The sequence below is a fragment of the Contarinia nasturtii genome, unplaced genomic scaffold, assembly GCF_009176525.2.
Source record: "Contarinia nasturtii isolate CC-2019 unplaced genomic scaffold, AAFC_CNas_1.1 Cnas_scaffold_129, whole genome shotgun sequence".
Classification (NCBI taxonomy): domain Eukaryota; kingdom Metazoa; phylum Arthropoda; class Insecta; order Diptera; family Cecidomyiidae; genus Contarinia; species Contarinia nasturtii.
In genome coordinates this window covers 6,082,292-6,106,995 of record NW_022197486.1, presented here as the reverse complement: position 1 = coordinate 6,106,995, position 24,704 = coordinate 6,082,292, and the positions used below count along the sequence as shown (strand labels likewise).

The 24,704-nt window shown below is 32.2% G+C and overlaps 1 protein-coding gene across 3 annotated transcripts in view; it reads right to left on the bottom strand.

Moving 5' to 3' along the window:
• Positions 1 to 180: 180 nt before the first annotated feature.
• LOC116339415 (potassium channel subfamily T member 2) overlaps positions 181 to 24,704 on the bottom strand; it is a 174,927-nt gene continuing 150,403 nt past the window's right edge. Inside the window, exons 12-29 of one of the 3 annotated variants that reach the window (XM_031765276.1) lie at positions 23,729 to 23,907; positions 23,449 to 23,589; positions 23,149 to 23,298; positions 20,987 to 21,180; positions 19,789 to 19,950; positions 16,705 to 16,836; positions 16,525 to 16,641; positions 16,244 to 16,394; positions 13,655 to 13,837; positions 11,925 to 12,030; positions 11,432 to 11,811; positions 11,253 to 11,364; positions 10,974 to 11,159; positions 10,510 to 10,641; positions 3,978 to 4,183; positions 3,317 to 3,614; positions 2,980 to 3,168; positions 181 to 1,904 (exon numbers count right to left, since the gene is read on the bottom strand). In XM_031765276.1, the coding sequence (XP_031621136.1) occupies positions 1,692 to 1,904; positions 2,980 to 3,168; positions 3,317 to 3,614; positions 3,978 to 4,183; positions 10,510 to 10,641; positions 10,974 to 11,159; positions 11,253 to 11,364; positions 11,432 to 11,811; positions 11,925 to 12,030; positions 13,655 to 13,837; positions 16,244 to 16,394; positions 16,525 to 16,641; positions 16,705 to 16,836; positions 19,789 to 19,950; positions 20,987 to 21,180; positions 23,149 to 23,298; positions 23,449 to 23,589; positions 23,729 to 23,907 (3,231 nt within the window). In that variant the 3' untranslated portion in view covers positions 181 to 1,691. Of the gene's footprint in view, positions 1,905 to 2,979; positions 3,169 to 3,316; positions 3,615 to 3,977; positions 4,184 to 6,598; positions 6,740 to 10,434; positions 10,642 to 10,973; positions 11,160 to 11,252; positions 11,365 to 11,431; positions 11,812 to 11,924; positions 12,031 to 13,654; positions 13,838 to 16,243; positions 16,395 to 16,524; positions 16,642 to 16,704; positions 16,837 to 19,788; positions 19,951 to 20,986; positions 21,181 to 23,148; positions 23,299 to 23,448; positions 23,590 to 23,728; positions 23,908 to 24,704 lie in introns of all 3 variants that reach the window. The other 2 variants (XM_031765284.1, XM_031765292.1) reach the window with 2 other exon arrangements.

The following is a 24,704-nucleotide window of genomic DNA, read 5'->3' as shown; positions in this document are numbered from 1 at the left end:
TACATAAATATATTGGAGATTTTGTGGAAAAATAAGAGAAAATGAGAAAAAAAATAAATCAAATTTTATCTGTTATTATCGTAAAAAGAACTAGATATTATCTATTATCAATACTAATTTTTTCATGTTTCTTTATATTCATATTTATGAATAAGTAGACTAACAATTTCTTTTGATCCATACCAGCTTTTTTTTATTTGTATTCTTCAATTTTCAATAAATTCATTTTCTTAAAATGATTTTTCTTTAGTTTAAGTTTTTTTTTACTTTACCCTTTATAATTTTAGTTAACACTATGGTACTAAATTTACGTGATAACATTTAAATGTACATTGTACTGCAGAGAGCTGTTTTGAGGCTATTTTGTACAAATTAGACACTTTAATTGTTTGTTTTGTTTTTAATTTACTTGTTGACGAAAAAAATTGAAGAAAATTTGACTGTTTTGAACATTGAATTGAAAGAATTAAATTTATTCTTAACCGTTAATGGAACAAAAAAAACGAAATTTTTTAATTCAATTGAACCAATTTCTGTGTGGGGGGGAGGGGACGGTTGGCTGTTTAAGTTTGTTATTTACAAGTTATTTGTTTATATAATGCGTTTGAGAAATAGTTCAGAAACAAAAAAATCCTCAGATTTCCTTGAAATAAAAATGTTGTCTCATATTATATATTGAAATTAAAAAATCCAAATTGTATCATTTATATACAGATTTCAATTAAGACAATGGGAGAAAATTCCTCTAATTCACATAAATTTGTTTCATTTTTTTTGGTATAGCCCGTTATGGAATCCATTTATAAATTAGACTGATTGCCATGGATATATAATCTCTTATACCATTTTTCACTTTTCTAATTCATAAATAAAATTATAAATATATATCTATAAATTGGTTGTTTTAAAAACACGATTAATAACAATTGATGGTGATTTGTGTATCGCATTATAAAAATGCATTATGGATTCGTTTTTTTTTTCTTGGTTTGCGATAATGAGAATTTTCCATCAGTAGAGAACATTTTGGTCTGATTTCTGGATAAATTGTTTATTTCAACATTTTAAACAAACAAAAACTTCCTGTTTTTTCAATGTATAGATTTTGTACATAAAGCTGCATTCGTTAATGTTATGCATGATATATATATTTTTCCCTCAGTTATTGAAATAAAGTCTAGTTTAATATAGCAAACAAAAAATTGGTTTATAAATTCAACTAGATGTCCAATTTTGTATGGTCTATTATTTATAACTAAATTATAATATCTATTCTCTGTTCATGCTTTAGTTTTGTCCCATTTTCTGCATTCAAATGATTAAAAAGAAAACCGGTGTTATTCAATGCAAATAGTTCGTATTGTGGCTGTTCTCTGTCAGTTATATAATTCTTGAGTAGCATAATGGAATTTTCTATGAAAGAAAAAGAACATGAGTATGTCAAGCCAGTGTGATAGCGATTTGTTGATGATCGTCATACGAGGTGTTTGTGTATCCAGTTTGTGTGTATGTTTTTTTTTTTCATTTGTGAATAGCGATTGTGAAATATATTTTTTTTTGCGCACCATAATTTCACATAAATAACTAAGCATCAAATCCAGTTCCAGATTGTGAATATATATGTATATGCTCTAAATCCATTTATTTTTACTAACTGCGGAGCGTAGCCTACGACCCCACATGAGGTTATATCATACAATCGTTCCTTGTAGATGTTGTGGCGATTGAGCTGAACGGACTGATTGTTGGCTATCGTCCGATTGTGGCACTTGTAATGGTGACATTTGACTTTCAACCGTGCTCAATCCTAATGATGAACCGCCAAAACTTGACGGATTTATGCCACCGCTGCTGCTCACACATGGTACACCAAGCACTGGAAGTGGTTCTTCAGGTGGCGTTACCTATGACGCGGACATTGTCGTTGCGTCACAAACAAAAAAAAATACGAATGAAATAAAATAGAGAAGAAAAAAGAGAAAGAGAGAGAGAGAGGAGAAAAAACAATGAATACATTTTGTTTATTAGCCAATTGGGAGACATTTTTATCGTCTCCATTTGTAACGTTTCTTTTCTCTTTTAATAAATTGGTGATTTTGTGGATAGTGGTGTCTATGTTTGTTACCAGTGCTTTTAACTGCAATTTATGATGACATATGAGGGCATGGTCATGGATTTCTTTCTTTTTTCAGGTGATCACAGTTACTTATTTGGTTTAAATTCATTGAAACAAGAAAACTATTGACTAAATGAAATTGTGACAAACAATTGCCGCTGCTAGTTTTTCACGAGTGTGTAAATAAATTTCCTGTTTCAATCTACATTTTTCATCTGTAATATCTAAATCAAATAGGTGCTTTAAACTAGAGGGAAATAACAGTGCCAGTAGCAATATTTATTCGTCGATTTGATCATATATAGTTGCAGTAATTTTTGCATTTCTTTGAATACTTGCTAGAATTTGGGCTACAAATCCATAAATAGCTATTTTCCTCTATGTTTTGAATGCTATTCCAAAAAAAAGTGTTGCTTGTGTGTGTTTGATATGTGTTTTTAATAAAATATTTATATATATATGTGTGTGTGAAATCATACTTGTTGTATTTACACAATTATTCGTTGGAAATAATGTGATGCGTGAAAATGCATCAACACCAATCCAATGCATATATCCTTGATTTCGCATGTGATAACGTGTGTCAACGAAAATGTGATGGTACACGATACACACGAACACGATTTGGTGAATGATCAATATTTCTTTCAATGTTTTATTCAGAAATGGAGAGAACGGAATTTAATAAATTCAATTTTATACACGCAAGAATTGAAACAAAAAAAAAATTGTTGTAATTATAGTTATTTGATCATAAACAAAAACAATTTGACACAAAACAAAAATTAAATAGAAAAAACTGCTGTTGCGATATGGTGTAATAAAAATGGACGAATGAAAAAGAAATGGAATAAACATCATACCTCAAGGCCAATACTTCCATTCAATGAGATTTTGATGGGATTTGAATGGTTGGTGGCTTGCATTAAAGTTGTAAAATGCGATATGCCAATTTCTTCAAGTGACGACTTGCGTCGACCAACCGATACCCCAATATTTGGTAATCCCTGACGCAGCGAACTTGAACGCCTTAACAAAATGTCGCTTTCGATCTAAAGATTTAAAACAAAAAATCACGGAGAAAGCGAGCGAGGGAAAGAGACACAGACAAAATAACGAAATTTAATTGAAATTTAGCATAAAAATGTGTACAAAGATTGTGTTTCATCGTAATGAAGCGTCAGTTTGTTGAATACTTACGCGCAGTGAATTACTTCTGCCGCGTGTTTGACCAGCAACCGTTGGGCTATCAGGTAAGGAAAGAGAATTGGATTTATTTTGAACAATATATGGTGATGATGCACGTGCAGAAGATGGCAATCCATACCCAGGCAAATTCTGTAAAGTATTTAAACAGAAACCGGATCCGCGTCGTGATGCTGATGCAGCCGCTTGCGCCATATTTAAATTCGAGCAATAAGAAATGTTTGATTTGCGTCGTGAATTGTGCCGTTCGAATGTTTTTTTTGCCGAAAAAGGAGACGGTCGAACCAAATATCTATATATTTTTTTTCGCACAAAAAAAAATAATACGAATATGGTACGAACCAAAGTTTTAAAAACAAGCGGACGAGAGAAAGAGCAAAGAGCAAACAATGGTGGGGAAATTGAAAAAAGTTCAAAGGAAAAATAAAATAAATAAGCAGAAAAAATCGAAAGAGAAAAAGAGAAAAGATAAGAGAATAAATGGTTTTGCATTAGTATTTTTGTATCATTTTTTTTGTACCAATATTGGCGGAACGGCTACACATTTATTAAAAATAATTTCATCATGCATATTCAATTTTTGCTTGAAAAAAAAAAAAATAATCAATTTGATAAAAGCAGTTACAAATTTGAATGTGATAAAAATGACTCTTACATAACATCGCCTTCTTGAAGTTTTAAATCACAGCTGGGATTGATAATTACATACGATAAGCTATTTCGTTTTTCGCTAACATCATCGTAATCGATAGTCGGTAAGTTCAGTGAATCCATACGCATTCTAACTAAATTAGCTATTTCGGCTCGTTCAATTTGTTGTTTATGGATTTCGCGTGCTTCATCGTTCATATTTATCGAGTACTGAGCGTAAATTATTGATTGAATCAAAATGCAGGTTCATAGCAAATGGATTGGGATGAATGAAGAAAATGGAGAGAAAACAATTAGCATATATGATTTATGTTGGTTTGCATTCATTATTGTTGTTCTTTTCATTTTGAGTGAAGAAAACAAAGAAAATCATTTCAATTAATAAAAAAAAAACTTAAATTTAATAACCTTAATATGCGAGCGGTTCTATCTTATTACAAGTAAAATATTTTTTAGAGACATTGCAATATTCGTATCGAGTTTGGCTTGAATTATTAATTTTGTTTTACTTTTTAAGAAGTAACATTTTTGCAAAAAGGAGTAGGTGAACTTTTTTTTAGAGCACCACGGAGGTACTTTTCTTGTTAGTGCTGCTATTTATTGAATTCAGGTGTGGCATTTGAAAAATTATCAGAGACTGTTTCTCAGAGCATATATATGAGGAGTCAGAGAAGCAAGTGCTCAGTGCTCTGCCTCTCCACCTTCTCACAGCGCTTCTCTTCGCATTTATTGCTTTGAGAAACGTCTGGCCAAAAATTACATTGAATTGGTGCAAATAAAAGCTCAGAGTCTATAAGTCTTTATACCATTCTCCACTCGCAGTAAAAGCTTCAGCACAATAAAAGCTGTTCACAACATTCAGCTCACAATTCCTGTTAAGTTGCCAAGATTTTTTCGCAACCTTTTTTTGGTCTTCAGCTTTTGTCTCTGAACCGGTATTCTTCTTTTTTCCGGGGTTTTTACGACAAAAATTCCATCAATTTGCTAGGATTTTTTTTTATTGGCGAATTGACTTTCCTCCACTAAAATTTTGAGTATGTTTCCCAATATAAAATGAATGCTAGTGGAACTGGTCATACAAAATCATTACAAAAAGCTCTTATAAATTCCCAGTCGTTTCTGACAGAGGGCTCACATAATCACCAACTCCTTTTGTTTTGCACCGATCGATTCAATTTTTAAAATGAATAATCAAATTTTTGTCGCCAAATCGTTAAGCATTCAAAAACTCGAGTATTTCTAAAAAAATCGATACGAAAACTACTATTCTCCATAAATTTTAAAATTGTTTGTTATTTTTTTAATTTGAATTTATTGTCTAAAAGCGGTTATCATCGATTAAGTTCGAGATTTTTTTTGTATTCGGAATTAGAATCGATTTTCGAAAATTAGTCAATGCAATCAATAAGACCCATCATCCATTAACATAAATTTTAGTGTCAATCAAACGGCAAACAAATATAAAAGCAATACAACCAAATTACCAAAATAAAGAAGAAGAAGAAGAAGAAGGAAAAATAAAATGAGAGAGGCAGACACATTCCAAAATAGATTGGAAGTAACAAATATAATTTTTGTCGGTTGTTTTTTTGTTGGTAAGAAGTAGATGTTTTTAATTGAAATGGATGAGCAAAGAATTTGAGAAATGGAATGGGCGCATCATGAACGTATTGAAATGGAAAAGAAAACTAATTAATGTTGATATATTTTGTTTGTGATCAAAAAAGGGGTTAACACAAAACGTTAATTCAATGTATGTTGTTGTTTAAAAAAAAGAAAAAAATGTTAGTTGTTGTGTATAGTGGTTTTCTTTTCTTTTTTATTCTAAGAGAAGCTATCATCTATCTATGTATCTAGGCGCTAACAAAACAATCGTTCCATTTTCTTTAAGTTTCTAGTACTGTAATGGAATAAAAGAAAAGAATGTGTTTTGGGAGAGGAAAAAGCGATTATTACAATAGATTCAGATGAAGTGTAGTGAGTGTTGCCAAACAAGCGGCTAAAATAACTTGCAAGATATATATGTATTCTATGCTTATGATGGTTGGTATGGAATGTGTTTAACCTACTTACCGGCCAGCCCAACAAATTGGAGCTTTTTGATCATGAACTTTGTTCGTTGTTGTTTTCTTTTTTGTGTGTAATTAATTATGAAGAATTGGATTCGATAACGGGGTAAACGAAAAAAGTAGAGCGCTTGCTCCATACAATTTTAAATTTATACTGGATGGATGGTATCAGAAGGGAAACAAAAATCGCCTAAAATTGAAACATTTAAAAATAATAGACGTTGCCCGAAGGGTATGCATGGCGAAAAGTTTATCAGGCGGCGATTATTCGTGGGAACATCTCTAACACTAAATGCATACGACAATATTTTTTGTTTGTTCAATTTTTTTGGTTGTTTTAGTGGAACAGAATATTCCAATTAAAACGGGAAAACCAATTGAAACAAACATGTGATAATATGTGTGAAAAATTCGTACTAATTCCGTTGGTATAAATCGATCCCGGATTCGACGAAATCGACTGATTTTGTTGAGCATTCTTGTTTGTTTCGGTCACTTTTGTGTATCAAAGTTATAGGCAAAGACTACGACAGACAAATCGGTACTATCTACTTACTGCAGATCCTCTACGATTTTCAGTACATCCACCTAAACATGTAGTAGATTTTGAGTGTATTGATGGTCGATAGGTAACTTCACGTAGACGACTGCTGTCAGTTGTTCCTCGTTTTGATGATGCTCCAGCTTCTTCATCGTACTGGATTTTGGTTTTTACATATATTTATATTTTAATATCTATTATGATTCTATCGTTTGTTTGTATTTTTGTTTCGTTATGTAAATATAAACTACAAATTTTTTGCGCACACAGTAGTGTGAAAGGGAAAGTTTGTTATTTTGGCTTTTGATGTAAAAGCCATAACAAATAATGGAGTTAAAAAGGGATGTGATTTAAAAATCGTTCGCTTTTCAAAACATTCGTAAAAAATGGCGGTTTGGATTTTCTACATAATCGCCAGTCCCATCGGTTGGCCAAGCACGTTCCTCTAAACTTGAGGGAAGGGCATGCATCAATTTGGTGGTGAATTTCTCAATCGACAATGGGTACAATAATAACAATAACAGAAAGAACAGAATTGAATGCTGAACATTTAACAACATTGAAATCAACTCAAAAATCCATCATTGCATGCGAATTTGGTAATTTTAGTTGCATTCAAACACAAATGAACACGAACTCAATGGTTATGAAATCAGCGATTGATTTGGTTAGTTTTACAATATTTTTTTTTTTTGTGGCATAATACAACGAGAAATAGAGAGCGGGAGATCACAATGAAATGATCGATCAAAAGCTATGAAATACATGAAAAATGCACTCGAAAGTCATTCCTGTAATGGGAGGATTCCAATTCTTTTTATGAACTTTTCCAGAAAAGCTCCGTATTATTGTCTATGATTTTTCGAAAATAAACTATATGTATTCTATTATGACAATTGGTGTGCAGTGCAAAACATATAAAACATTTACCGTGGTGGATAGCGTGTCTAGGATAGTGTGAGCTAATTTTGTCTAACAAGAAAAAGCAGGTGAACTTTAAAACACATCGCATCATCATGCAAAAGAAAACAAAACACACCATAAACATACACACACACATTGATTTTTATTTGATATGGAATTCACGACAGCAAAACTCAAAAATGATTTTACACATAGAAAAAGTTGGTTTTAAAATCAAAATCAATAGCAAATTGAAAAAAAATCCAGAAAAATCAAAAAAACATTCACACACCCAAACTCAATTAAATTTTTTTTCATTTAAAAAAAAGGTCAATTTGTTCCCTGTTTTTACCGTTTACCATCGAAACTCGATTCTAGCCTTTCCATCAAACTCAAATGCAATTTACGGTAATTTAACCACCGAATGTATTCTCAATAACAAAATAGTCTAGAACCAGTTTTTTTGATGGTAGACGGAGACAATATGTTTGGATTTTCATTTGCTGGTTAATTTATTTTTGAAAACTTATTTTTGTAGGAAAAAAAAAAAACAAACAAGAAACTTTGACTCACTGCGTGCGTGTGCGACCAAAAAACGGACCCAAATTTTATAAATGTATTTTTTTTTTCGTTTACGTTTCTGTACAAATATCGTGTGTTTTATGGTAAATATGTAAAATTCACTCTTATTTCGTCGATTTCGTTTCAAAATTATTTTTGGCTATTATTTACGTCGAACAAAAAGTGGCGGTAAACAAATTCATCGTTTACAAAATCGATAGACGATTTTCGCATATTATTTTTATATTTCTCTTTTGTTTAGCTTGTTTAAAACTGCTGGAAAAAATGCACTACGCAATTAAATGCTTGAAATTATGTTGAAGTGGCAGTATTGCAAATAGCCGAATCAAAAGTTTGTATTTGGGTAAAGATTTAAAATGTAGAAAAATCAAAGACTGCAGATAAAACATAGAAATGTTGGATAGTAATTGAAGAGATGAAAACAAAATATTTACTAACTAAAGAATATAGAAGGCATTTTGGTGGAAAATTATAACGAAAAATCAAATGAATACTACGCATAGCTTCTAAAGTTGGCGATCCATGGGTTGTTGCCAAATTTTTCAAATTATCAAATGAAGGTGATTCGGTTATGCCCGGAAAATGGACAAGGTGCTCACTTTTTTGGACGAAAAAGCGTAAAAAATTGAAAGAATTTTCGAAATGGTTTTTGATTCTACTCGGATCAAAATTGACTACGGGGGAGAGAGTGTGTGGAGAAGAATTTTGGGCCAAAAATCCTGTCTCTCCTCAAAAACACAAGGCAATTGAAAGAATTGACACCCCGATAAATTGATCACCAAAACAGGTCCTCACTTTTCGACATTTCTTAAGGCGTAATTTCTCCATCCGTTCTAGAAGGGTTAATATGGCCCCTCGGACCCCTGATCAGAAGCTATGATACTACAACAAATTTATTAAACAGATTTGAATTGCTTTAACTTATGACTGCGAACAGAGTGTCTACTGACACAGGATATGTTGTCACTTCTGCAAGAATATAACTGTATATATGCCATTCCAATAGTCAAAATTGTGACCAAAGATTGAAAGCGATTGAAAAGGAAAAACCAAGTCGATTTTGCTCTCGAAACAAAATGTGAAACAAATGGAAACGTTCTTAAATTGATCTGTACTGATCAAAAATTCACTTATTCGGCGTATGATGCGGCGCAAGTGTGTATTTGACATACAAATTATTATCGATACACTCCGTTTGCTTCGTTTTCTCAAAAACCAAAAAGTGAAACGATTTTAAAAATCTGTTTGTATGAAGAATTTCGACATGGCCTCCCGAACGTCGGTAATTTATTGAAGACTTTTTTCTCGAATATAGGCAGAAATTGATCGAATTAAAATTAATAAAAAGACACAAATAGCAAAGTGTGATCCAAGATTTTTTTTTATTCGTGCATCTTAAGCGGTTGAATAAATCTTGGGCACTTCTTTGAACAAAATCTGTGGGTATAATAATGTGAAAAGAAATTGAAAATACAAAAAAAAAAACAATTTCGAAGGAAATGAAATCAAATATATAGTGCTACTGTAAATAACACGTAGAAATCAAATGGGATAACTAAATATTGGTTACTTCTTTTGATTTGAACAAAACAATTTGCAAATTTTAAGTATAAAAAGTGAAATAAAGGATATAGAGGTCGGACGAAATAAAAAATGATGAAGAAAAACCAGCTAATTGATACGGAACGGATCTGGTTCCCAGATATATACAAGATGCTTTCGAATCATTTCTCCTCCAATCGAATAATCAACAAAGCACGATCATTCCATTTATGGGCAATCATATTTATTTGTTTTTATTTATTTGTTTGGATGTGATTTCTTCAAAAGCTTGAATTATTTGAGTTTCGATGCAAATGAAAGTGGTGTGAAATTCAAGCGCATCAACTAGGAGCAAGATGAATATAGTTCGGATTTAAGTGGTGTGGACAAATAAGTAAAGAAGGAGAATACACATTTTATATTGTCCTTTTGAAACCCATACTTGTTCTGTCCAAAATACCGTGTGCATCGTATTGAATTTTACAAATTAATCGATTGGTTTATCGATAATGAATACGTACTAAATAATCTCGCCACCAATTAATTTAGTACATGGACGAAGTGAAAGTAAGTGCGATATAATGTAAAATGATGGAATTATTAAAATTAGAGAGAAAATAGACAAAAAAATGGAATAGAGATATATAGCGAAAGAGCGGAAAGGCTGCATCAAATGTAATAATTATTTGATCTCACAAAAAAAAAAGAAGAATTATATAGACATGTTCACCGAGCGTTGAGTGTTATGCGAAAGATATAGAGAAAATTAGGCGTTTTCATTGATGACTGGAATTGGTTGAATGAATTTTTTGATTGGGACTCACCGATGGCCGCAATCGCACACAATGCTTCGAAAATGCTGAAAATGGTCTCCAACGTTCTTCGGGTGTGTTACTCACATGTGATGCATCGGCACTGCTTGTATCTTGTGTACGATAAATTCCGATTGGTATTTCATAGGTTGTTGAGCATAATTTTTGATATAAACGCCCATATGTACGAATCCACATATCATCTTTAGTTATTTTCATCTAATTGACAAATGAAATACAGCAACATGATTATTTTTGAACAAATGCAAAGACTGTTCCTCTGGGAGGAGGAATGGTGAAGAGACACATGAGGAGGATCAAATTTAATAAAAAAACATCTTTTTTTGGTTCAGAACATTTTCCTTCTCAATTGAAGAGGAACCTCCTCAATGATCTCCTTAACCAAAAAAGATATTTTTGTAATAAAAATGAATTTTTTTAAATCCTTCTCCTCATTTTCCACTTCCTTCTCCTCGGAGAAACAGTCCCTGGACGAAAAAACATGTCCAAAGTGCGAAATAAAATAAATCTGAATCAAAACGATTGTATACCGATGTCAGAAAACCACTACCCGGCGCTTGATCAATGCCTAATAATAAACGTACGAATCTTATCACATAATCTTTAACGAATGCTTGATACAGTAATGTGTCTAACATAGATGCACTAAATACACAGCCAGCGGCAAAGGGTAAGCGAAACATGTATGATATGTGCGATCCTCGCTCCTTCTCTTTCTGCAACGAGATCGAAATAAATTAAAACAGCATTCAAATTTGAATAAATTTTATAAAAAAGGCATTCGATTTCTCGGTTAAATTTCAACTAACCTTTTCCATTTTACTTAAGTGTAATGCGTATTTATCATGTGCTCGGAATTGCATGAATCTCATATTTGAGCTTTGAGATAGTTCCGTTATACTTTTGATACTTGGAAAGAATCTAAGAAAAAAAAATGATCGATTAAAAAAACCTCGGCGCAAGCTATTTCACAAAAACGATGACTAACTTGAACATATTTTGAACAGCGACAATTGTATTACAATCGGATAAACTATCTTCTTCGGCCGAATTTGAAAGTTCTTTATTAACGACGACAACATTTTCGGCCAATGTAATGCCACCGCGTAGTAAATCGTCCAGGCAATCGATTGAACCTTGCATCCAATAAACCAATGGAAAATAAGAGATGGCGTCTAAGAATGCAACATCAGGACGTCGTTCCAACAGCAATATGATTGGATTTAACGATGTTTTCGATTTGAAATGTGCTCGCAATGGTATTATAAAGTTATAAATCCCGTTTGATGCATAGTCCGCTGCTAAAATGATGGTTTTATTCTGCCACTGATATTCCTTTGCATTTCGATAGCTGCAATGTTCGCACACCTGTTACCAAATAAACCAATTAAATATTGTTTTCGTTTTTTAAAAACGATAGCAAGTAATATTAAAAAAGGAATTTGCCATTCGGAAATATTAGGGAAAAAAAATGTGGTTACCTGTGCCAGTTGCAAGCAACATAATGGTTTCTTCTCCTTCAACAAGTAGCAAAGTGTTGAACTAACCCCAATGAACGGCGACACCGGTGGAAAACCTTTCACAATCCTATTGGGAAACATAAATGCCGGCAGAGAAATAAACGAGAGTAGCGAGTCGGCGTTTCGCAGCACACGCACGTTCATTAGTAAATTGAATGAAATAAGTTGCGGTCAATGTCATAAAATTTGTTTTATAAGTAACTTTAAGCAAAAAAATGTCATTTTTTTAATAATCAAAGCAATATCGAAAGTAAACAACATTACTCCATTCCATAAAAATGAAGATTTATACTTCTCTGTACGTTTATTTTTGAATAAATTTTTTTCTATATTTAGAGAAATGTATGTGTTTTGTTTTTCACTTCATATGACGTTTGAAATGTCATACAAATAAATTGAATTTTGAATAGATCCATTTAAAATCAATGAAATATCGGATATAGATTTAAAAATAAATTGATGAAATGAAATGGATCGGTTTGAGGGTGAAAACACAAATTATACAAAATTCGTCATCATTTTAATGGATTTTCCTATACATTGAACAAAAACCAAACCAAAAGACATCTCATTCAAAAACCAAAAAAGCCGATCCAATTATTGGGTGCAATGCATTTTATACACATAACATATACAGATATCACGAATGCAGTTCTATTTTTTTTAAAGCCACGTAATATCAACAATTTTTTTTATTTCGCTTTCGCGTAACTCGCATATTTTGCATCAACAAAATTCAACACCATGCAAAATTGATGCACAAGCAACACATTCATAATTAAAAACATTTCTATTGACTATTTTGTTTTTTGTCCAGCTTCATTTGCGAACGCATCTTTGCAACAACATTGAGAAGCCATTACATAAAAACATCAACCAAAGGGATACACATCGATTAAATCTCGTCATTTGAATGCGGCATTTCTGCTGGTAATGTCGACCAATTCATTGGCATATCAAAACAGCTAGTCTTATTTCAAAAAAGCATTTATTTGCTGCTTCAAAATTGAGCAGTTGTTTTTTTTTTCTTCCACAAATCTATTTCTATTTACACTGCTGTCCAATCAACTCGCACACATTTACACCAAAATGAGTGAATAAAATAACAATGTCAGAGAAGAGAAACAAAAAGAACACCACAATCAAAATATGATCAAACAAATTAATCGAAAGATAATTTCAACTATCATATATGGTAAAACACATTGAAAAATGATGCATACATAGCCAAATTAGCACAAAAAAATACACATTTCTTTTTGATACGTTCAAAAACGGTAGATTCTGAATTTTGTAAAGAAAAAAAAAATGAACAATAAACTTGATTTGAAATGTGAATTGGATTGTTTTGATTCCCTTGACATTTGTTTTCGATTTTAAGCGTTAAATTGGATACTCAAAATGTCATGTTATCCATTTTCTCTGTCTCTCTATCTCTCTCTCTACCGTTTAATTCGATGGAACGTTCGAAAAAACATAACTATGGTGAATGAATAAAATTAAATATTAAATCAAGCCATCATGTAAATATATATATATTGAAATGGGAGGGGGGCGAAGGCGAATGATATGAGCGAAAACTTGTGTGTGTGTTTTTGTGTATGTGTTGTGTGTTCATCTCAAGATGAGATAAAAACATTGAGTATGAACAGCAACAGCGAGAATCGACAGATGGAAACAGACAAACTTACCGAGAATAGTCGACATGCCATGCAGGAGATGATCGTGGTTCATTGGGTTCGATGTGGTTATCGGTAGTGTTGGACGAAGAAGCAGAACTACTTCTATAACAACTATTTGAGTCCGTTGAACCGGAGCTCATGATCAGCGAATAGGTGCGTAAATGTATTGGCGACGAATTTACACCAAAATCACTACATAACATTCCATTCGAATATATTTTGTGTTTGTATATGTGTGGGTGGTGGCATTTTGTTGCAAATTTTTTTTTGGTTATTTTGTTATTCAGTCAATTAATAACACATTTTGTTGTGTGAATTTATGTGTGTGTTTAGCATGACGGTCAACAATCAAGCAAGTTTACAACAAAAAAGAAAACATGTTCACGTGGTCATTGTTTACGATTTTGTGATAAACGCGAGACAATTATTTTTCGAAATGGATAAAATAAATGAGTGTTTAACCAAGGTAGGCAATAGTAAATTAGAAATAATAAATATTCATTACATTATATTAACGTATACGTTTTTTTTAAATATTATTATTATTTTACACACACTCACAAGCACACGCATACCGGGTGGGTTTTTTTAGTGTTCGAACAGTAGTTTTGCGCGTATACACGCATACAATAATATTAATATACAAAAAAAAATAGTATAAGGATGATATACAGTGTTTTGTACATAATAAATTGATTTTGGGATTATTAACGTTTAATACAATATTCAAATTTGTTATACAAATTGTTGGGATAAAGACAGAAAAATATTTTGGCAGAAGGAGAAAAGAAAGAAAAAAAAACAAACAAGAATATATTTCTATTGAGTATATTGTTTTCTGAATTGAAAAAATGATGAATTCGAACCGAAAATGAACCAAATCCCAAATAAGGAGAACTTTTTTCGCAATTAAAACCAGAACAGTTGAAAGAAAAAGATAGTGTAGAAATGAAATGAAAAGGCCATTAAATTCTATTTTAAATAACAAATGCAAATCAAAAGTCTAATATTTTCACATTTGAATGCAATGATACAATAATTGGATTGATATGATGATAGGAGGCGATTTAAATCGATACACGAATTTCACATTTAATCGATGGCTAATATAAATGGATGGTCAAATTTGTAAATTCAATTTTGAATTTTTCGACATTAATAATTCAGTCACAGTGTCCATCACACTTTTTACGACTTTTAGAAATATTCGTTCGGTTTCGCCTTCAACAGCAAACGAACACTTGAGAAAACTGAAATTCTTATTTTGTATTCCCAGATTTGTTTTCATTTTTCAATCTAACCCGAAATTTCGTTTCCAAATCGACATTGAATACTGAATACATAACAATGTACGGAACACAAGTTGTCAGAAAAAAAGGATTTTCTCCGCTGTCAACGAAAATTTCCATACATTTCTCGATATCCTTTTCAAATTTAAGAAAGTTTTCTCAAATTTTGGGTGTGAGTACCGATGATATTGGACATGCTTGACCCGCTTAATTGGAAATATCAGATTCATTGTTAACTGATTTGAGAAACCCATTAAGGATATAATTATATACATATATGATAAATGGACAATATCGATTTCATTCCATTTTTCATTGTCGTATGAATTTTAGGTAAACAAACTTGTCAATTGTGCGATAATGAAGTATTGGAATTTGTCAATTGGGCGAACCTGTTGTTGTGTTTCTGGTTTTGTTGTTCGGTAGTGAATATTTAATTTTTTGGTGGAATGGGTGGCGTGTGGTCATATCGAACGATTTTCGATATGTATATATTTATTAAAATGCAATGAGCTTTTTCAATTCCCACAAAATGGAGTGGCCATTCAGGAGAAACATGTTTATGACTTTAGTAAAATATACAAATCATTAACATGGGATTATTGGTGAACAGCAGCCATCGAAGCCCACATCAATTTATTCAAAATATCAGTTAATTACACTTAAATTATACTCTATATTGTTTGATTGATGCGCTAGCATTGCAAGCAGAAATCGTAGCAAGAAAAAAAGAACTAGTATTATTGAGTGTATTTGAAAAGAAGAAGAGGGAAGAAAAGGTTATTATTAAAAAAGAGAATGGAAAAAACGAATTTTCGATTAAATTTCAGCGTTACCGTTGCCAAAAGAATGAATGGGCTCGGTAGGAACAAAAATGATGACGACGACAAAATTTTCGACACAAGATAAATGTTAACGAAAAAAATGTATAAAGAAACAAAAATCGAGCGCCTTACTTTCCTTTTGTCGTTTGAACCATAACAAAAAAAAGACGATGTCTTTTTGGCAGCACAATGGGAGCTTACATTAATGTAATCAAAACAAAACCAAAAAAAATACGAAAATAAAATTGCGAAAATTGGCAAAACATAAATCCAATTTCGAGTAATTTTCGTATGTGTGTGTGTGTTATGACAAAAAAGCAACACAAAAAGACGGGTGTCGCAAAATATTTATTGTTTTTTTTTTTTTGTTCAAGTAAGCAAAAATAGTTTGGACAAATTCATATGATAATTGATAAACAAGAGAAGAGACAGATAATAGAGAGATGTGTGGTGGTGGTAATTGTGTTAAACTTGGAGCTACTTACGCAATTTTTTCGGACGGCGAACGCCATGGGACATCATCGTCAAGTTCGTCTTCACTTTCATCACATTCATCGCCATCATCATTGCCGGAAATGCTAAACGATGAAGATGTAAACATGTCGGGAACGGGTAATATCGATGGTCGTCTACTTCCTGCAAATAATAAACATTTTTGCTTATTTTCCATCAAATTAACAATGCCAGCATATCAGTTTTCATTACAATATCGAATATCATGGTTTTTTTTTTTATCTCGACGAACGATTCAAATGAAGATGATTACCTCGTCGTTGATTTAGAATATCGGGACTTAATAGGTTTGGATTATTCGATGGTATTTCTAGATGATTTGCGGCTGATAATAAATGTGGCCCAGAACCTGAGCTACTCGCTCCAGCACCTGAAAATTCATTTTTTTTTTTTCAAATTTTTCATCACACTCTAAAAATGCAAAGAAAACTACCTCCTGAAGTTGTTGTATTTGGATTACTAGGATTAGGTGCACTTTGTGCTGCTGCTGTGCCGGTACTAATTTCGCTGAGATTTAGTTTTGAGTTCGATGTTGTCATCGACTGTTGCGGCATTTTTTCTGAAGCTGAAATTTAGCGAAATCATCCCTTTTTTACGTTTATCCATCAATTTTTTCCCCTCTTAAACTAACTAAGCTTTTCTTTATTGCATTATTATTATTGAAGGAAAAAAAGGTGAATAAAATTACAAACGAAAGTTTAAGGGAAAAAACAATATGAAATTAAGGTCTAAATAAACATGACATAACAAAAATCGGAGTATTCAATCGCTAATAGCACATTAGAATTACGGATATGAATCAAAAAATTTAAACAAATTTTCAGAAAATAAGATTTTTACTTTTTATTATTACACTCAATCGAATACAATTGCTCAAGTTCTGCAATCATGCAGAAAATGATCAAATTAGAATCAGGAAAGTTATTTCTAATTAAATGTAACGTGGATTTACAAGCATACATGGTTGAAAGGGCTTTAAATGTTTACTTTTTGATTTTTCAGAGACAGAATTTATTTGGCAAAAGCGCGTATCGACAACAAAAAAGCTTCGATGCATTGAACTTGGAAGGAAAATAAACTAACAGTTTAATACTTTTAGTTGAATTTGCAGTGAAGCTTCGAATAAAAATGAAGGCATTTATATTAACACCATACAGCAAAGTTTCAGTTTACTTTGTAGATTTACGAAATGCTGTACGTGAACAAGAATCATTCGCCTGATTGAGCAGAGAGTGTCTTTTATAGAAGATATTTTATCAATGATTTTTACTTATAGATTCAGAATGAGATAAATTCTTTATTCGGATCACGTCTTTATTTGACTTAGTAATGAGATAACTATCCAGAAGTGTTGATCAAAAGGTCAACATTGCTTTATCGATGAGTATACACGCAAAATCGAAAAAAGACAACGAGTTGAAGAACATCTGTTACTCCAGAGAATAGGGAGTGAAGTAAATTATTTTGATACTGTGTACTTGCAGAGACACTATCACAAGCACCATTGATGTTGGCATTCAAAATAGAACTTTTATTGTATTTCCGCAGACTTTAAAATTGTATTTTGGCGTATTTGCCCAATTATACATTTTTTTTTGTTCATATAGAGCTTATATTATATCGATTTTCAACGATATGATTTTACTAATGCAGACTGTGTTTTTAGATTTGTATGTATGGAAAATTATAGTCAAAATGTGTCTCTGAAAAACTCAATAGTGTCAATTTGGACCAGTTTAATTTTTCGAACTCTTCAACTTTCAAACAATTTCAAACTTTTGAGCATAGACAGACATGCATTAAGAAATCAGCAAGTTTCTATTCATGCAGATCAAGACAATTGAACAAAGTTTTGAAAGAATTTCAAATGTCGCCCTGGCAAAATGATGACCGCACTATTTTTTTTAGTTTTGTGTAAGTTTTGGTTTGTGCATCAAGAACATTTGGCTTTGGAACAATGACTTGTGCAACATGCAAAAAAACATGCCGAAAATCGGGTTATAGAGATCACAGAGTGTGTAAAACACGTATTTGATTGAATATTCCATGCTGAATTCATTGCTTTATTTTATTAAGTCGAACTAAAATTAAAGTGTTAATTCATATTTTTAGAAAATCGTAGAAGATGGCCAGCAATCGTAGAAGATGGAAAGCCTTATCTGAGGCCCTATGCTCCACAAGGAGTTAAAGGGAAAAAAAATCATATTTTTATTCATAAAATAACACAAAATTGAAATATGTGCCCATTCTCACAAGTAAAGTAAACGAACTGTCACCAAAAAATTTCAATTTGTAAAATTAAAACTTTTAACTTGAAACAAGGAGTAAGTTTCAAGGGTTAGAGAAATTGGCATGCATATGGGTATGAGGAATCAAATATGTTTTGGGGGCTTGAACCTTATTTCGGGCATTTTTTTTCGAAACTTTCAAAAATTCTGTAAAGGGTCCTCAAAACATGCACCCCTTATTTTACACAAACTTTTTTCTCCTATCGATATGTACCAGTAAAATTAGAAAAAATTACAGTTCGTGTACTTTTCTTATCAGCTAGATATTCAGTCAGATACATTCTCTGGGTGGAACAAGTTGCAAATTGCTGCCGTAACATTTATAAACAAAAGACCAAATAGTACGTCAAAAGGGAAAAACTCGAATAAAATTTTGATGGGAGCATATTAAGGTTGGTCATTTTTGACCATCTCTGAGATTAATAACTGTCTCTGCATCCATAACTAAAAAGAAACTACACAAAAAGTTCGAAATTTGCAACAAAAAAAAATGTCTCAGAGTTGATTAAAAATAGCCAATCCCAGTGTCTATCACATGCAGATTGAATTGAAATGAATTCATTGGAAATTAAACAAACAAATAAAATGTTCAAAAGATTAGTTTGATAGTGATAATGTCGAATGTTTGGAAAAGAAATATGTTTGTTTTGGGCGAAATGCGAGCGAGATTAAGAAAAATATATAACAGACGTACAGACAGAACGAAAAGTGGAGGAAGGGTGGAATATATGCATATATAAATCAGATAAAATTCGAATTTTAATATTACTGATATACTGATTATATAATATGTTATTAAATGTACGATGCGGTAGAAGTGGTAGTTTTTTTTAAATTCAAATTCTTCAAATTGTAAATTTGAAGTAGTATTGCAGTAGTAGTTAAATAGTATTAAATAGTATTGAAGAAGATATTAGAATTAAAATGTGGGTGCAATAATTTTCCTTAAACTGGGCAATGTGTGTGCTAAAAATGCGTGATGAGTGTGCCGATTGGTCGTTGTCAAAATGAAACGTTTCGGCATCGGCACGCATTTTAAATGTGACATTGCATTTGTCGGCACTTTCACACATTGCCTCGTTGAATTGAAGGAGCAATTGCAACTTGATATTTATTGTTTTGGTTATATTTGCTATAATTTGTTTTTAATGATTGTAGCGCTTTTTTTTAAATTATTTTTATTATTATTTCAAAGCAATTTTGCATGCACACTCGAGTGGCACACTCACGCACGGCCAGTGCTGTAAAATCACTGTCAATCGGTAGTTTCTTCATCGGCGTACATGGGCCAGAATCAAGGCTCGGACTATGCGGCACACGAACACACACCGATGGTACTGGTGCCGTATATTGATGCTGATTCGACGATGTGTTGTTATTCGCACTCACTACTGTCATGTGTGTGTGTGTGTGTGTTTGTTTTTATTTGTTTGTTTTGTTGGGATGTGTTGAAAATCGACCGTATTATTATTATTATTGTTATTATTTTGGTTTTTGTTTTTTAAAAAATATGCGTTCATGTCCGTGCCCGGTCGTTCGATGCGATATTAATTCAATTATCGAATTGTTCATTCGCGTTTTCGTTTGTGATTGATTGATTTTCGGGTGGTGTGTTTTTTTTTTTTGGTTTTTCATATTATATGTTCAGGTTTTTGTGTTTTTATTGCATGTTTTTGATTTGATTTTCGAAGAGATGTATGAATTTCAATTGACATGGTTCGTGGATGTGATCGGATTATACATTTTATTTTGTTTTGTTTTTGTATTAGCATTTTCATTTTGTACAATGAAAGTTCAGTTCATTCAGTATTCGGTATTGTTCATACGGCGCATTGACAAGACAAACATAGTTTATATAAAACAAAAACAAATCATTGATATGTATATACTATGAATATATATAATATTAAAATTACAAGAAAGAGCAATAAGGAACATCGAAAAACTTGTTGAATTAATGATTGTTGTTCAACTCAACATTTGAATATCAAAACAAAACTTAAAATATCGAATCAAAATTGAAGCAAATATTCAGATAAGCAACATCTATAAAATTGGCTTAGTTTGACAAACAACCAAAACAAATGTTGAAAAAATATAAAATAAAATACAAAAACATCAAAAATGACAAAATCTCAAAAGCTCAAAACTGATTCGGATTTACGATTATTTTTTGCTAGCAATCTGTTTTTTTTTTTGTCGTTTGTTTTGAAATTTCATTTATTTGAAGTGTTTTTAAAGAGGGCCACACAACGAAAAATTCAAAACGAAAAATAAATGCGACCAAAGAAAAAACATGAACATTTTTCAGTCAAATGTTAAGGGTCAATTTTCGGTGTTTTCTGTTTTCTATTTGCTCTCTCATTGATATGAAATAAATAAACGATATAAACATGATAAACATGATACAAGTATGCAGACATTTACCTTCTTTCGGTTGTTCTGGTGTCGTTTGATTTTGATTTACAACAAATGCAGAGTTCTCTTCCTTCGTAATGCTCATGTAATAGCATGTGTCATCCTTTTTCATTGTGTATTTTGGTCCTGGATTCAATAAAATCGTCTCTTCATAAAATTCGGGCAATTCAGCCGGACGGACACCAACCAACGCAACGCCATACCTATATAATTAAAGCGTTATTCGAACACAGCCATTTATAATTAGCATTATATTTTTCAAAACTAATGCTCATAAGTGGGTCGTGTTCCGCACACACACATAAACTTTGGTTAGACTCTCTTTGACTTCATTTACACCTATCCCCTGTCCGTTTTCATCACACACAAAAAAAAAATTTACTAATATGCTGGACGATAAAACTATTTGGTGTAACATCTGGAATGTATCTTAAACAACCAAAATGCTGGTCAAACTCACTATCCCTATAAGGATGTTTGATAAAACACAATAACAACAAATAAATTGAAGTTTTCGATTCAAAACCATATTGTTGTTGTTGCTGCTTTTATTTGAGATAAAATAACATATGAGAACGATTGTTTGGCCAATTTATTTAAATTCGTATTTTATTACATCGTGAATGGAATTTATGCGAACATTCCAGTACGTAACATCAAGTTCATTGGTGTATATAATGCGTGAAACAAATACCCAGCGTTTATTTTAGCAACTGATTTCCTTAGGTATGGGATAAACTTTGCTATTTGTGGAACACTTAAGTGCATTCAAGCAAACAAATAATCTATAACTTTGTTATCGAAACTTTGTATTCACTGGGGCTATGCAGTTCAAAAGTTGTGAATCTAAACCAGTTCACCACATATAAATTCATTATGACATTTGCATCGACGACTATGTCTAATTACATTTCATACATTCAGATAATTTCCTCAAAACTACGTTACCCCACTGCACATTGATTTTGGAAACATATGACGAGCCATATTCAAGAAACTGTGGGACAGTTTGTGGCATCTGTTATAATATTTGGAATCATCACAGAAGTCACGATTTTCTTTGAGTTTCATTTGATTGAGCAGGGGAGGGGGGAAACTGCTCCCTTTCAGATATCAAATTTTTCCATTTCCCCTTTACAAATTCGTCTAAATTCCAATTATACCTTTCAAAATTTCCGAGATGGATTTCACACTGGACGGAATGGACCTTAGGTAAAATCCTTAAAACTTCCCAGTTTTTTACCCAAAAAAATCCTTCGATATGCTATGGTTTTTTTACCGAATATCTTCCCCTCCTCTCGAATCAATTTTGAGGAGGAAAAACTCCTTAATTTTAAATTTATAACTACCACGGACCAAACAAGTTGACCATACTGATTGATTTTTCATAAAAACATTGATTTAATAGTGTCGATCGCTTTCTGATGCTACCTCTTAAATAGTTTCTCAACGGAAATAAGATAATTTCTTCAAAAGCACACTAGTTGAAAATACTTTGACTGCAACGACCACTTTCACATTAGCGCCGTTGTGGTATATGTCGACATTTTGCAAGCAAATTCTCATTTGAAGTGGCCTTTGATTCGAGAGATATTTGAAAAAAAAAAATCCAACTAACAATCAAGTTATGCAAATGTTACCGATTTTGGGTAGACCCAAAATTTCATATTCAACCGCTGTATCCTTTCAAAATTGTTTTAATTGATTGGATGATTCAACGCCAATTAGCCTAACGAACTATTCTTGATATAGTAACAGCAAGTGTATATGCCATAACCAGACAATATATTTAGTTGTCGTCATTTGGATATTACAGCTCATCTGGATATCGTCAGCAGATGATACGAAGTGAAAACAATAGAAGTGATTGTTATAGGTATATAAGCTTGTTATATACTGGTATTACTATAACAATCACCTCTATTGTTTTCACTTCGCATCATCTGCTGACGGCATCCAGATGAGCTGAAATATCCAGATGACGGCAGCTAAATATATTGTCTGTCCATAACACAGCCATACAATCGATTATTTTTCTCTTTCTTTTTCAATTAAAATTGTTGTATTGCATTTGTTATGTTGGCACATTCATGATAATGTCATTCATTTATGTCGGTCAATTTAGCATCGCTCGATTGCATTTCAAAAACAATTGTTACATATCTACTTACTTTCTGTGCGAATGAAAACTGGCATACGTAAAACTTTTTCCTTCGTATTCACCGAAAAATCGACTATCGCCTAAAATGATGTGATATACTTCATTTCCCGAACATTTTCCATATAGTCGATGCCATTCCTCTTGTGATTGCTGGCCCTCTCTGTAAGCGAAATTGATGGACAAATGAATTAGTAACAAAACGTGTCGTTTCATTTGAACGCGAAACGTAGAAAGGATTATTTTCTTTGATTGTCAAATTTATAAGGGTATTCGAAACGGATTTAAGATTTATTGTGTTGATTTAACTTACTGTCCTCTCGATGTATGCAATATCAGAGTTACTAATGTACTAACTCCAGGGCACGTGCAGTTGTTTGCAAGCAACGCATATTTGAATTCATCCTCGCATACCACGTGCTCGGCAAATTTCACGTGTAACTTATGCTCAGGCCTGTGGAAAATTCATTATACACATATTAACATTCGAAAAATAGCAATGGTAAAATGAATTACATAATTGTCATTTGCATTATTTTAATTTAAATTATATGAAATGTTCGATTTATGTAATGTGTCAAAATCCAACTTACCGAAATATTTGTACGTATTGTGGCACATTTGGAGCAAAATCCTTAACCGCCCACGAACGCAAAATGGTATGCTCATCGGCAGCAGTCTTATCCGCATAATTCCGTGCGGCCAATATGAAACACGCTTCAGCTTCATTCATACGTGCACGAGCCAAATCACCATCTTTTAAACATGAACCCTATAGAAATTCATACCGAACATTAATTTTCTAACTCTTTTTCATCTACCACTTTACTGTTGCACTCAAGCTAAATGAGAACATGCATTATAACAGAAGCGACCATCATTTTACTTTTATAATTTATTTCATTGCTTTTGCTCTAGTTTTGTCATCATCAAAAAAAAAATGTCATGGTTTTCTACTCAGCAGTGTTTTAACCAATATTTACGTAAAATGGAATAATAACTCTACTACACACAAAATGGTCATTCAGTTTTTTTTTTCTTCACAAATACCAAATCGTTTGTAATGGCGCGCGCTCTCTCTCTATTTCTGTTTGTTAAGTCGTAGCTACGTAGCCAGAACAATACAAAAAAGAAATAAACACACACGTATACACAAGAGAATTGAAACATTTTAAGTACTACACCAAAAAAGCTCAGCGTAATAACAGTCGTCAGAATTTGCATGGAAATAACTTTCGTTTTGTAAAACTGAATGGTTGAGAATAATAGTGACATACCGCCTCTTTTTTCCGTGTGAGAGAAGGAGTGAGAGATGTCGAGTAAGAGTGCTATCGCTAATAGAAGAAGTGAGAATTTTTTAGGCATATTGGGAGATTTTTTGGCATGACATGCTTTTACATTTTTGGAAAGAAATGTGATTTGAAAGTGAATCATCCAAAAAAATTCCATAATCCAAACATTTTTTATTTTTTTTTTTTTTTCATATGCCAAAAACCTCCTTTGCAGAGGCTTGATTAAAAATAGACTATTTTCACATTTCACCCAAATGGGTCTATTATGAAAATTACC